The following is a 12,040-nucleotide window of genomic DNA, read 5'->3' on the forward strand; positions in this document are numbered from 1 at the left end:
ACTGCAGAAGCTGAGACAGCTCATAGGGGGAGGAAATGAAACACCAGACATGGTCACTCTGTGTTTGAGAACCACATGGACACATCTTATGCACCAGGATTTTGCAATATTCATAATAAAACAGAATCACAGAACAGTCAGGCTGGAAGGGACCATGGTGGGACATCTGGTCCCACCTCCCTGCTCCAGCAGGGCCATCCCAGAGCACATGGCACAGGATTGTGTCCAGATGGTTCCTGAGTGTCTCCACTGAGGGAGACCCCACACCCTCTCTGGACAATCTGTTCCAGTGCTCAGCCACCTGCACAGTAAAGAAGTTCTTCCTCATGTAGCTGCCAGTTAACAGGGGCTTTCCTCACTTTTCAGCCTTATAAAAGCTTGTGAACAAAGCTTCTGTTTCTGCACTTTACCTATTTTTGCCTCCTACACTCCTTTTCACTACCACTGAGAACCAGAATCCCTAAACTGAAAATACAATAATAATGTGCCATTTCTGGGGAAAAAATAATTATCCAAATGCGAGAATGTACCCTATAAACCTCAGCAGCCCAGTGTCTTCATTCCAAAAGAGAAGTCATGGATAACTGGACTTAAAATGAACCACTTGAGAACAAATTAACCATTGGATTATTTTGTAAATAGCTGTCTATTTCAAGTTCATTGCTTGTGTGTTGCTATAAATAAATGTGCACTATCTAGGACAGTGATGAACAGTGACTGAAGTACCCTGGAAATTCAGCACTGAGTAGTTTTGTTTCTAATCAAATCCTCTGTTCTGTCATCAAGTTCCAGAAATTGATTTCTACATAAATGATAATAAGCAATAAATAATAAATAATATGTTATTATTACTCTAATATTAACTATTTTCCCCATAATATTCTTTTCAATGCTCTTAGGAGATAAAGCCAGTTCTCCTGTGGAAAAGTGGACACAGACAAGAAGGTGGGCTCTGCTGTGACTACCCCTATTGAAGGGCCAAGAGAAGTTCTCTTAGGTAAGACTCTTAAGCAGGCTGATGTGGTATCTGGGTGTTCACAGTAACCACTGTTCTCTCCAGAAGGGAGCAGCACGCAGACAGGGAGAATGAGAACAAGAATCTTTCAAGCAGTGATCTCTGACAGGAGTTTGGGGGTGGATACAAAAGTGGGACATAGCTGTAGGGGAAGCAAATCGTGAGAGGGACCTTAGCCTCTCTTCAGAGGCAGATCACAGGGAAAAAGGCAACTCATAGTAAAAAACAACGTTTTCAGAGCAGACAGCAGAGAATACAGAGGCAGCTGTGGTGAAGCAGCCGGGATTCAGGCTCCCAAGCGATTTCCCAGCCCAAGGGAACAGATGAAGCAGTTGGAATTCAGGCTCCCAAGAGCTTCCCAGCCCAAGGGAACAGATGAAGCAGCCAGGATACAGGCTCCCAAGAGATTTCCAGCCCAAGGGAACAGGTGAAGCAGCCACGATACAGGCTCCCAAGATATTTCCCAGCCCAAGGGAACAGGTGAAACAGTTGGGATTCAGGCTCCCAAGGCTTCCCAGCCCAAGGGAACAGGTGAAGCATCCAGGATGCAGGCTCCCAAGAGCTTCCCAGCCCAAGGGAACAGGTGAAGCAGCCAGGATACAGGCTCCCAAGAGATTTCCCAGCCCAAGGGAATGGCTGGAGGGCTTGCTCCCTCTACTGGAGCATCCTAATAGACCCACAAGAGACTTGCTGGTTTGTCACGCTCTCAATCCCACAGCAAAGCTCTCAGGCTAGGAAATAAAAATTAATGCAGTCTTGATTACCATTGCTGGCTTAGTGCCACAAGAATTTTTTTTAAAGACTATGTAGCTCAACACTATGCAGCTGAAGGCAGAGGGGAGAGAGCTATTTCATTGCTTTTGTTTTGAAAAGAATCAAAATAAGGCATACAAATTGAAATCTGTATTTTTCAGATCATAATTCTGTCAGTTCAGTCAAACTGGAACACAGGAAAAACAGACAAACTTTTCCAGTGTCTCATGCAATGCAGAAGAGCAGCTCTGGCTGCATGACCTTTGCTCCAGGACAGCCTGGCCTTAAACACTTGGGCTCACAATGAACAGCCTATTCCTGCAGGAGGCAGAGAGCAAACCTCTCCCAAAGCATCTCCAGACAAACACAACGTCACCACTGGGGCATTGAGCCCTCAGGTGAGATGGGTCAGAGCAGCCTGAGGCACAGTGACAGCAAGAAACCATGACTCACACACCCACTGACACTGCTCCACTCTTGCTTGAAAGAGTTGGTGCCTGAGACTCCTCTTCCTCTTTTGTAGAATCAGGGCTACCTTTGGCCTCTGAGATTGCAGGATCTTGCACTTTGCAGCTCAGCTTTCTGTCTGCTGAATGAGAGTTCAGGGAGCCTTATTTCTTCGTGCCTTTTTAGACCTTAGGTTACACGGTGCTGGTGTGGAATCTGCCTTCTGTATGCAGCATCTGACATTTGGTACAAAGACCTCCAATTTTAGCTAACCATTACAGGCATGATAGTAAAAAAGGTAAAACATTTGGCTAAAAACTCATCTAGATATATTTTAATGGATTTTGTGGCCTCTCCAGTTTACATGGCTTTTCATTTGCCAACTTTCTGTCATCCCAGTGAATATCTTGGTCCTCTGGTGCTCCATCACCTTATGAATTCAATGGAGGAAATGGAAACCAAGCTCTGTGGCAGTGACAAAGAGGAAGCCTTCAAAAGAGAATTACCATACTGTATAGGAGAAATAGACTTCACAGCTTCTGGGAAGAACCATGGAAAGGTAAGGGCACTGAGGAGTTTTAACCCTTTTACAGTACTGCTGCTCTTAGCAGTAAATGCAGAGTCTGCAACAGTGAGGGTCAATGTGCCACAGAGTGGGGCACCACATTATGCCCCAAGTGAGGACCATGCCTTCCTGAACATGAGTGTGATCTAAAACATGGCCTTTTAATATTCAGAAATCAATCACCTGATTTGCAATTACATGATACAAGTACAGGTGATCACTTTTCCCTTTAAAAGAAAAATCAGTTATGTGCCCTGCTTCCTTCATTTTGTATCCTTTCCCTGGTTGAACCCACCAAAAATTAATCACTATGGATTTTGACATTTTCAACATACTTTTGAGCTGTTTCAAGGTTTTCCTTAAAGTTCTCTCTGTTCTGCTGATATGCAGAGAGGGATGTATATGGATTAACCCATCTCCCCACTAGTCCCATGCACAAGTTAGTACTAGAGCAGAAGGAATCCCTAGCATTTCCCAAAATCTGCTCCAAGGTTTTGTTTCACCATAAAGTCTTAAGCAGAAAAGCAAAATATATACAGAACTGGAAGAAGCAGTAGATTCATGTAACGTGCCCTCAAAAAACAGATATGAAATCAGGTAAATACTTCAGCTTTTGCAGAAACAAAAAACACCTACAGAATTTGTTGGCCTTCCTAGGCTGCCATGAAACTGAAAGCAATTCAAGAGAAAGCTGTAAGGGAGAGTGTGGTTTGTCAGTCTGCAACACAGAACTAACCCATGGAACTGACCCAATTAGTGAGGTGGCAATTATACAAAAGTCTGCTAAGTTAATTCAAGTATTCAGTTCTCCGTCAAATCTTGCTCAAATATTTTTTTCTTAAATATCCAAGTTGATGATAATTTCCCTCTGCATTTACCATGAACAGACCCTTTACAGTATTTTTCCATGCTGTTGTTATTCATTGGGTGTTTCTTGTGTTTGTTGAAGTTTATGAAGGTCCAGAGTACCATTCACCCTGGAATTATATTTGAAGTTATGCTCAACAAATGGAATCTACCGGCCCCCAATTTGGTTATCTCTTTAGTAGGGGGAGAAGAAGATTTTCAGATGAAGCCTTGGCTACGGGACACCTTAAAGAAAGGATTTATAAAGGCAGCTGAAAGCACAGGTGAGTGCTTTAGGCTTCAAAGAAGAAATTTGTATTCCTGATGGATATTCTCACACCTAGCCCCCAGTGATCTGGAAATTACAATGGGCCTGCTCACACAATTATTTTTGAAAATTCAAGACTTTGCTGAAAGCAACCTACCTGTAAATACCTTTGAAAATGAAAATTATTGTATTATAGTAGCAAAAATAAGTTGTTTCAAAGCAAATCTCTCTAGGTAACCATTCCTGAAGTGTAAAATTACCTAATATTATTCCCTCAGAGGTGACATTAGAAATGTAGCATCAAAATGGGACCAAATACAACTGCCCCTCTTTTGTGCCATAACAAAATAATTCTGAGAAGCAATTTGACTTCAACAAGAGTGAATTTAAGTCAAAAATAAGAATTTCTGCATTCTCACATGCAAAACACAGTGAAAATATCTGTGAGCATTTCACAGCAAGCTCTTGGTTAACTTCAGTGCTCCAGACAAGATTGTACCAGCTTTGCTTTTTGTAATGAGACAGCCCAGTACCAGAGCTCTTTTTGGTACTTTTGTGCCACACAGATATTCTCTACCTCCACCGTTCTGTACTTCAGACTAAGCAGCATCAAGATCCCCAGTTTCTTTACGTTACAGATTTGAAAAAGGTCAGCTTGCTGTTTACCTAGGGTTCCCTAAATTCCTTGTCACTGTAACAACACTGCTGTAAATTCTATTATCCTGAAGAATTCACACTCCACACGCCCACAAGAACAGGAGAAAGAACTCCAGATTAGGCAGGTTATGACTGAGATCTTCTGCTAAGAGGTGACTGCACGGGACTTTTTAGGTCTCAGTTCAAGTCAATAACTTCCCTGACTCTGTCCCTTTCCTCTCCCTTGTAAACCTGGTACAGGGATGTTTCTGCTCACATATAGCCAGTGAGTAACTCCAGAGTGGACACAGCATTCTTGATGAGCATATGAACATCAGAGTAAAGATGGCCACGTTGCATCTCATGATATACGAAGAATGTTTGCTTGAGCTCACAATTTCTTCTTGTTTCCCTTATGAAAGTCCTATTTACTTTGCATGTATTTTAATTCTAAAAGCTATATCCTATCAAGACCTGCCTTCATGTTATCTATTTTAAAAAAACCCTTAGATCCAGTACTGTAAGTAATGCTGCTTGACTCACAAACACATTGCAATACAAAGAAGTTCCCTGACAGCTTTTTAAACACCATTTCAGGTGCCTGGATTTTCACCAGTGCTCTGCGTGTGGGAGTGACAAGGCACTTGGTGCAAGCAGTGCGAGACCTTGCCCTGGCCAGCACCTCGTCCACCCTGAGTGTGATTGCCATAGGAATAGCTTCACTCAGGGAAATCCAGCACAGAGAAATCCTGGGAAACACAAAGGTACTGCTTTCCTATTCTGTTGTTTGGGTGGAAGCCACAGCCTTACAGAATTTGTAAGTCGTTGGCAGAACAACTTTGATATAACGTAAACAAGCAAACAAACGAAGAGAAGTGGGGTTTGAGCTGTGTTTTGGGAGGAAGCAGAAACAGAGCTCAAGGGTTGTTGGATGATTCTGTGCCCTCCGTGCCCAGCGGGCGGCAGCATTAGGCATCAGAAAAGAGAGCAGCACAGGGTTGAACGTCAAGAAAATATCCCAGAATAAGGGACTTTGCATGGATTTCTCCCTTGTCCACTTACTGCAGAAGCACTTACTCCTAGCTATTACATAAACACTGCAAAAAGCATATTTTATATTATGAGACACCAGACATAAATATTCCAGGACAAATTTTTCTTTAAGTAGCCAATGAATTGTTATTTAATACACAAAAACTTGCTCAATACAACAGGCTAAAAATACCAGCCATGCAGGATTTCACCTAGTTATAGGGAATCCTCAAACTCGGGGGGATCAAAGTTCTTGGAAGAAAACAGAAACAACACACCAACAAATAAAAACCTCACCCAACAAAACTGTTGCTGAAAGCGTTGCTGCTGAATGGACACAAAAGTGGAGAGAAAAAAAAGAAATAGCATTCCCTTCTGTCACTGGACATATAGTCTGTCCTAAGTAGGACATTATAACAATCAATCAGGTGTTTAATGACAGTGAGTGACAGTTTCTCTGTACTATTTATACCCTGCAGAAGCTAAGAAACAAATGACAAAGATAGCCCTTTGAATTCATGCTTAGTTGTTCTCTCACACAGGCCTGAAAGTACCAGCTAGAGGCTGAGAGACCATAGCCAGACCATACCAGCAACTTATTGTCATTGGTCTTTTTTACCTTTTTTTTTTTTTTTTTTGCCAATGACAGCTACCTGTGTGCTCTACCATGTGGGACTCTTTGCCTGGAAGACTTTAACCTATTTGTGTGGCAACCGGGCCAAAAAGGCCTCAAAGGAAAGAATTTGGTGCATCTTGTTTGTGAATTTTGTTCAGGAAAGTTTGCAAATGCAAAATATTTCACCTCCCTTCTAGGCCAAGTGATGAAAATGCATCTGGATCTTTTCCTATCAGCAGCTACAAAACAAGCGCATGCTCTTTTTATTTTCTCCCCCTCAACTAAATCCCAAATTTTTTGTCACAGGATATTTTGCAAAGAGCATTCTTGACCCTATGACTTCTGGCACAGATTACACCGAAAGATATTTTGGTTTTTAGTCAGTAACTTAAAGACAAAGGAACTACAGACTACAGGGATGTTGATCTAAACCCAACTCTCTCTATATTTGGCACTAACACAAGCAGCTTGTTGTATAAAATAGGGCTAACAACCCCCACTAGCAAGGAGAAAAACAAGCCCTGAAATCAGTGGATTGCTCCTGTCGTAGTAAAGCAGATGGGATTTAGTTTCTTTATGTAGGAAAACCTAATTTTTTATTTACATAACTAATTTTTATATAGTTTTCATAGCTCTTGTGTTCAACTCTAATTGGTTAGTAGTTTTTTGCTAGTTAATTTACTGGTTAGTAAATGGCATTTTGTGTGTTTATCAAATTTCTCTATTCTTGGATAGTTTACATAATTTTTTACAGATTCTCATGGGGCAGATTTCTTGTTTTTGTAGGTGTGAACAGCTCTGTTACTAGAATAGTTTGTTTTTTTAACTGACTTTTTATTCCTTTGATTCTTTCTTATGGCAACTTATAGGCTAAGTTGGTAATTCAACAGAACAAAGTCTAATTTTATAAAATTTTTATAATATCATTACTTATATACAACACCCTCCTATCTCTTCTGTGTTAATGGTATGCTTTAAACATCATTGAAAGATCACATCCACGTTTTCAGGGAATAGAGAGGAAAATCCCCAAAGGCTTTTTTCAATTGGTTGTTGTGTCTCAGGGTCCTAATCAAAGGCCAGATCTTTGGTGAGGAGGATTAATGTTACATGGCAGCAGAATAGAGGCACACCCTCTGTCAAAGCAAAATCTGAAGGAAATTAGTTATGTGAAGGAGGTTTCCCCAAGGAAGGGGAGACAGAGAGAAGAAAGTGAAAGAAACATGCAAGTTTACTGCTTTTTAGTGTGGGGGGAAAATGCAATACACAGTGACAACTGCCAAGATTTTAAACAGTTGTGCTAATCTGCCTGTAAGCAAGAGGACAGTGATTAGGAAAATGAAAAAGAATAATCAAACAGAATAATCAGAATTTACAGCCTGGAATGCTGTATCGAAGTGGATGGGCAACAGATAGAAAGAAAGATTTATTAAGAAAGAAAGGGGAGTTTGAAAAAGTGTACGTATAGAAGCCCATGTGTAGTGCAATATTTAGAACAAAAGACTGTAGCAGGGGTTCTGTTTTACCTAGAAGATGAGTTTGTGCAAAAAAACCCATAAATAATTTAAAGGTATAACACCACTCACCCAAAATAAAAGAGGATTCCCCTTTCTAAAATCTGTCTGCCACTCTCTCTTTTAGAATGTAATTTCCAAACTGAGAATAACCATCAGATTTCATACAACCCTGTCAATTGAGTAAAGCTCTGTATAAATTGACAGGGACACGGAGCAGGCTAACTCAATCACTGGCCTAAACATGGACAAAACACTACTGAAATGAATAGTTTGCCCCTCTTCACCCCAGCTGAGGCTTCACATCATACACAATTATCAAGTCTCATGGCCCTTTCCATAAACCATTCCAAAACCTGCATTCCAGAGATGATGATTGATATCCCTATATTTTGCAGAAGCCAAGAGGGAAACTTCAGGGACTCCAGCTATCAGTCCTGCCAAATCTGCTGCTTCCAGAAGGAACAGATTTTCCATCTTCACTCTTTCTAAGGGTCTATCAAAGTGTCTCCCAGGTGGTGAGCTGTGTCAGGGTGCAGACAGCACAGAAACGGAGAGGAAGGATATTGAAACACGGGCTGGGCTTTGCAGAGAGCACTGACATCTCCCCTCCTCCCTCTAGAGTGAAAGCCTTGTACACTACCAGTCAGATGACAGCACCCAAGGCCCCCTGTATTCCCTGGACCACAACCACTCCCACCTCATTTTGGTGGAGCACAGCACGGCAGAGGAGCCGGACGGAACCGCCAAGCTGCGCCTGGCCTTGGAGAGGCACATCTCGGAGCAGCGCACGGGATACGGGGGTGAGCAGCCTCTGGGCACGTCCAGCCTGAGCCAGGCTGACAGCACAGCAGGGGCCTGGCCCTAGCTGCGCCCTAGTCCTAGCCCTAGTCACCCCTAAAGGTGGCTCCAGCCTCAGATGGGCCTACAGAGGCAAGACCAAGTCGACACATTTGTCATTGTGTGAGAGGCACGATGACGGTAACTCCTGACGTTGAGAAAGGTGCTCTTTGAAGCAAAAATCTGGGCTTTTATGGCATCTCCTTAAATGGAGCTCAAAGCCGGCCTTCAAAGCACAGCTCAGATTGCCTTAAAAGACAACATATGGAAAATAAATCCAGCTTCAAGTGCCTTTACCCGTGGTTCTAAGAGGTTGATAGTCACTGTTGAATACTTTCATCGCCTCTCACACACAGGGTCTTGAATTGCTCCCACACTGGAAGAAAAGACTTGTTCCAAAGCCCCCTGAAATATTTTAAGCCATATTTGTTTAGGGATAACATCTTATCCTGGGTAAACACCATAGCATCTAATGCCCGTCTGAATCTGTGATCTTTTTTGTAATAAGAACTGAGTTTTGGGCAGGTCTAGTATTTGTGGAAAAAACTCAGTGGTTGAGAGGTTTTTACCTTTGCTTTGTTTGTGCCAGACATGCAGTGCTAGCACAGCTGAAACAGGAGGGAGAGCTCACTGGCTCACAGCTGTGTGCATCAATGGAATCTCCACTTTCACAGCCCATGGGGTGGTAGCACAGAGGAACCTGAGGGCACAAACACACCTGAAGAATCCTTACCTGGTGACTCAGATGGGAACAACCACAGGCAAGGCTGTAAGGGTAGCCTGAGGTTGCAGTGCTGAGAGTTACAAAGCAGCCTCTTTCTGCTCACCAGCCAAATCTGATTGAACAAATCTCAGGGGAACAGAATTCTGACAAACAATGCTGATTCATATGACAAATACTTTGCTGGAACATACTGAATTCAGTGTTATCTTCTATTGACAAAACCAATGTCATTCCTTTATGCTCATTTATAAACAAGCTGAGCAAAGCTATGCGGCTTTACTATAGTACAACACTTTAATAAGGTCATGAGGAATTTCCTTGTTTAAAAAAACACCAACTAGAAGTCTTTAAGAATAATTATTTTATCTATATTTATATTTACTGAATATTTTTTACAATTGAGGACTTTCCAGATTCACAGCGTAAAGACAGAATCCACCTGACTCTCCTCTGGCTAAATTTTAACTAAATCTATGGCAAATGAAGAATATTTGTAGCCTGAAACATACTTGAGGAGCCTGTAGTCCCAGAGGTCACTCTTCAAAGAGCATCACATTAGAGAGGTGTGACAATGCCATGCCATTCAGTAAAACAAATTAAATTTCTTGCCAACCATATCCTGGCTACAGCTCAGTCCAACCTTATCTCTGTAGTCATCTCAAAAGAAATACAAAAAATAGCAAGTAGAGATCTGTACTGAATTTTGGGAGATCTACAAAGGGAAACATCAAAAAATTGTTTGAACCAAATGCCTTTTATCTTCCATCTGAAAGAGGCATTAATCTCTCGATATTACTGTTTTGATTGAGCTCCTTCAGGCCAATCTATGCCTTTGCATTGCAGAATTCAGCATTTGCAGTAAAAATCATCCAGAACTCTGTGGGCCCCTGTGGGGGGATGGCTTAGGACAGGGACCCTGACCTCCTTTCTTCCCTCAATACCATGACATGTTAAATATTTCATTAGCATTTCTTTTCAAAGTATCAGACTGTGTTGTTATTAATCACCACACCAGGCTGTGCTGAATGAAACTTTAAGCTGTTTAAGCAGAGTAATAAATAGATGGTTCCTATCAACTTTTATCTGACTCATCCTGCCCAGTCTACACAGTCAGCCTCTTCATATTCTTAAATCCTCCTTTCAGAAGGCTTTTGTCCTGGATTCCAGTCCCCCTTCCAGCACACACTGGGCACGTGCATAACTCCCAGGACGAGCTGAGAGCTTTTCACCTCACTGTGTCTTGCTGGAAGATGCCTCTCTGGAAACCCACCAGCCCTGGGCTGCACCCTGCACCCTTGCTCCCCAGCCTGACACCCCTGCAGTAAATAAATAACTTTAAAAGCCAGCACTGGCATGACACACAGAGGTGCCAATATCCATGTTTTGCAGCTGAGGTCAGAACAACCTGGACTGCTTGCCAGGGATCACACAAAATTTCCAAGGCAAAGGTGCCTTTGTCCTGAATCCTAGACCCTCTGTTAGGTCAGTGTTATTCTCTTCCCTTGCCACATCCTTCTGCAGGTTCATGTGGAGACCAAAACAGCACATAAGAGGAGAAATATTTTCAAGGGGTCAGCAAAACAGCAATAGGCTGTTTAAAAAGCTGCTACTTTTTAAAAATTAAACCTTCTGTTTCGCAGGAACAGGTAGCATCGAGATCCCCGTGCTGTGCTTGCTGGTAAATGGAGGACCAGGCACACTTCAGGTAAGAAGCTGTTTTCAGCTTTGGAAAAATAAATAAACTGGTGCCAAGTAATTAATGGAAAATTTGGCTGTATGACAAACACATCTATTGGCACTTTACATGAAGTCAAAACTCACATCTATACACCATTAAGGACTGAATTCTGTTAATATTAAATTTGAGAGTATTTGTTTGGGAGAAATATTTACTTTTGAATAGGCACCAGCTGATCATTAAAACTTCCATTGCTAGCTTGTCCAGTGGGATGAAAGAATCCAAACCCAAAACAAACCCACAGAAACCAGGTCCAGATCTAGGGAAACAGAAATACTCTGTTATAACTTGAGGGGGGGGAAAAAAAAAGAAAAAAAAAAAGAAAAAAAAAAAAGAAGAATCTTTTAGTGCTGTTCAGCCCCAGAGCTCAGAGGAAGCACAAGACCAGGTTTGCTGGATGTGCCATTTAATATGGGTGTCCTGGTTCCACTGAGCAAAAGTGCCTTGTGGGATTGAAGACTGGAGTGTTATCTGATAATAATCCCGAATCTTCTTCAGCAAAGGATCAGTTTTGATTTTTTTCCTGAGTGGTTCTACAACTTAAAGAACCTGTTAACAAGGAGATAGTCTTTGATTTTTATTCTACTTTACTTATCTTTTTTATAATACTGTCAGTCTAGAAAACCTTTAGAGAGACGTAATTTAACTATAATTTAAGGTTTCCAGGTGCTGAGACTGTGACATGCCAGCTGGTAACCCCTTTCCAGAATAATGACTCCTTTCTGGGGATGTTTTCTAGTTTCAATTTCTGGTATCTTGTCATAACTTTTGTCAGCTGGACTAAAACATGCACTTATATTAGAAATCTCTCTGCTTAAACAAAGATTACATCACCTCATGAGCTTGATTCCTTTCTTTCATGAGAAGCTAAATATTGCAGTGTTTCCTGTATCTTTGGTTTAGAAAAATCCCATGTTATGACATCTAAATCCTCTTTTCAAAGTTTTACAGAACAGTGTGACTGGAAGACAAAAAGTGAATGGCTGGAGATCCTCTAAACTGATATGTGCTGGAAATGGATGACTGGCCACACTTTTTTAGAATAC

The 12,040-nt window shown here is 41.7% G+C and overlaps 1 protein-coding gene across 1 annotated transcript in view; it reads left to right on the forward strand.

Moving 5' to 3' along the window:
• Nucleotides 1–2,657: 2,657 nt before the first annotated feature.
• The window catches only part of TRPM5 (transient receptor potential cation channel subfamily M member 5), a 36,353-nt gene continuing 26,970 nt past the window's right edge, over nucleotides 2,658–12,040 (forward strand). The window contains exons 1-5 of the mRNA XM_054275906.1: nucleotides 2,658–2,774; nucleotides 3,730–3,910; nucleotides 5,128–5,294; nucleotides 8,315–8,495; nucleotides 10,897–10,961. Coding sequence (XP_054131881.1) covers nucleotides 2,658–2,774; nucleotides 3,730–3,910; nucleotides 5,128–5,294; nucleotides 8,315–8,495; nucleotides 10,897–10,961 — 711 coding nt within the window. The remainder of the gene's footprint in view (nucleotides 2,775–3,729; nucleotides 3,911–5,127; nucleotides 5,295–8,314; nucleotides 8,496–10,896; nucleotides 10,962–12,040) is intronic.

Source organism: Melozone crissalis, unplaced genomic scaffold (assembly GCF_028551555.1).
Source record: "Melozone crissalis strain CALT ecotype California unplaced genomic scaffold, PUWL_Pcris_2 ptg000018l_1, whole genome shotgun sequence".
NCBI classification, from domain to species: domain Eukaryota; kingdom Metazoa; phylum Chordata; class Aves; order Passeriformes; family Passerellidae; genus Melozone; species Melozone crissalis.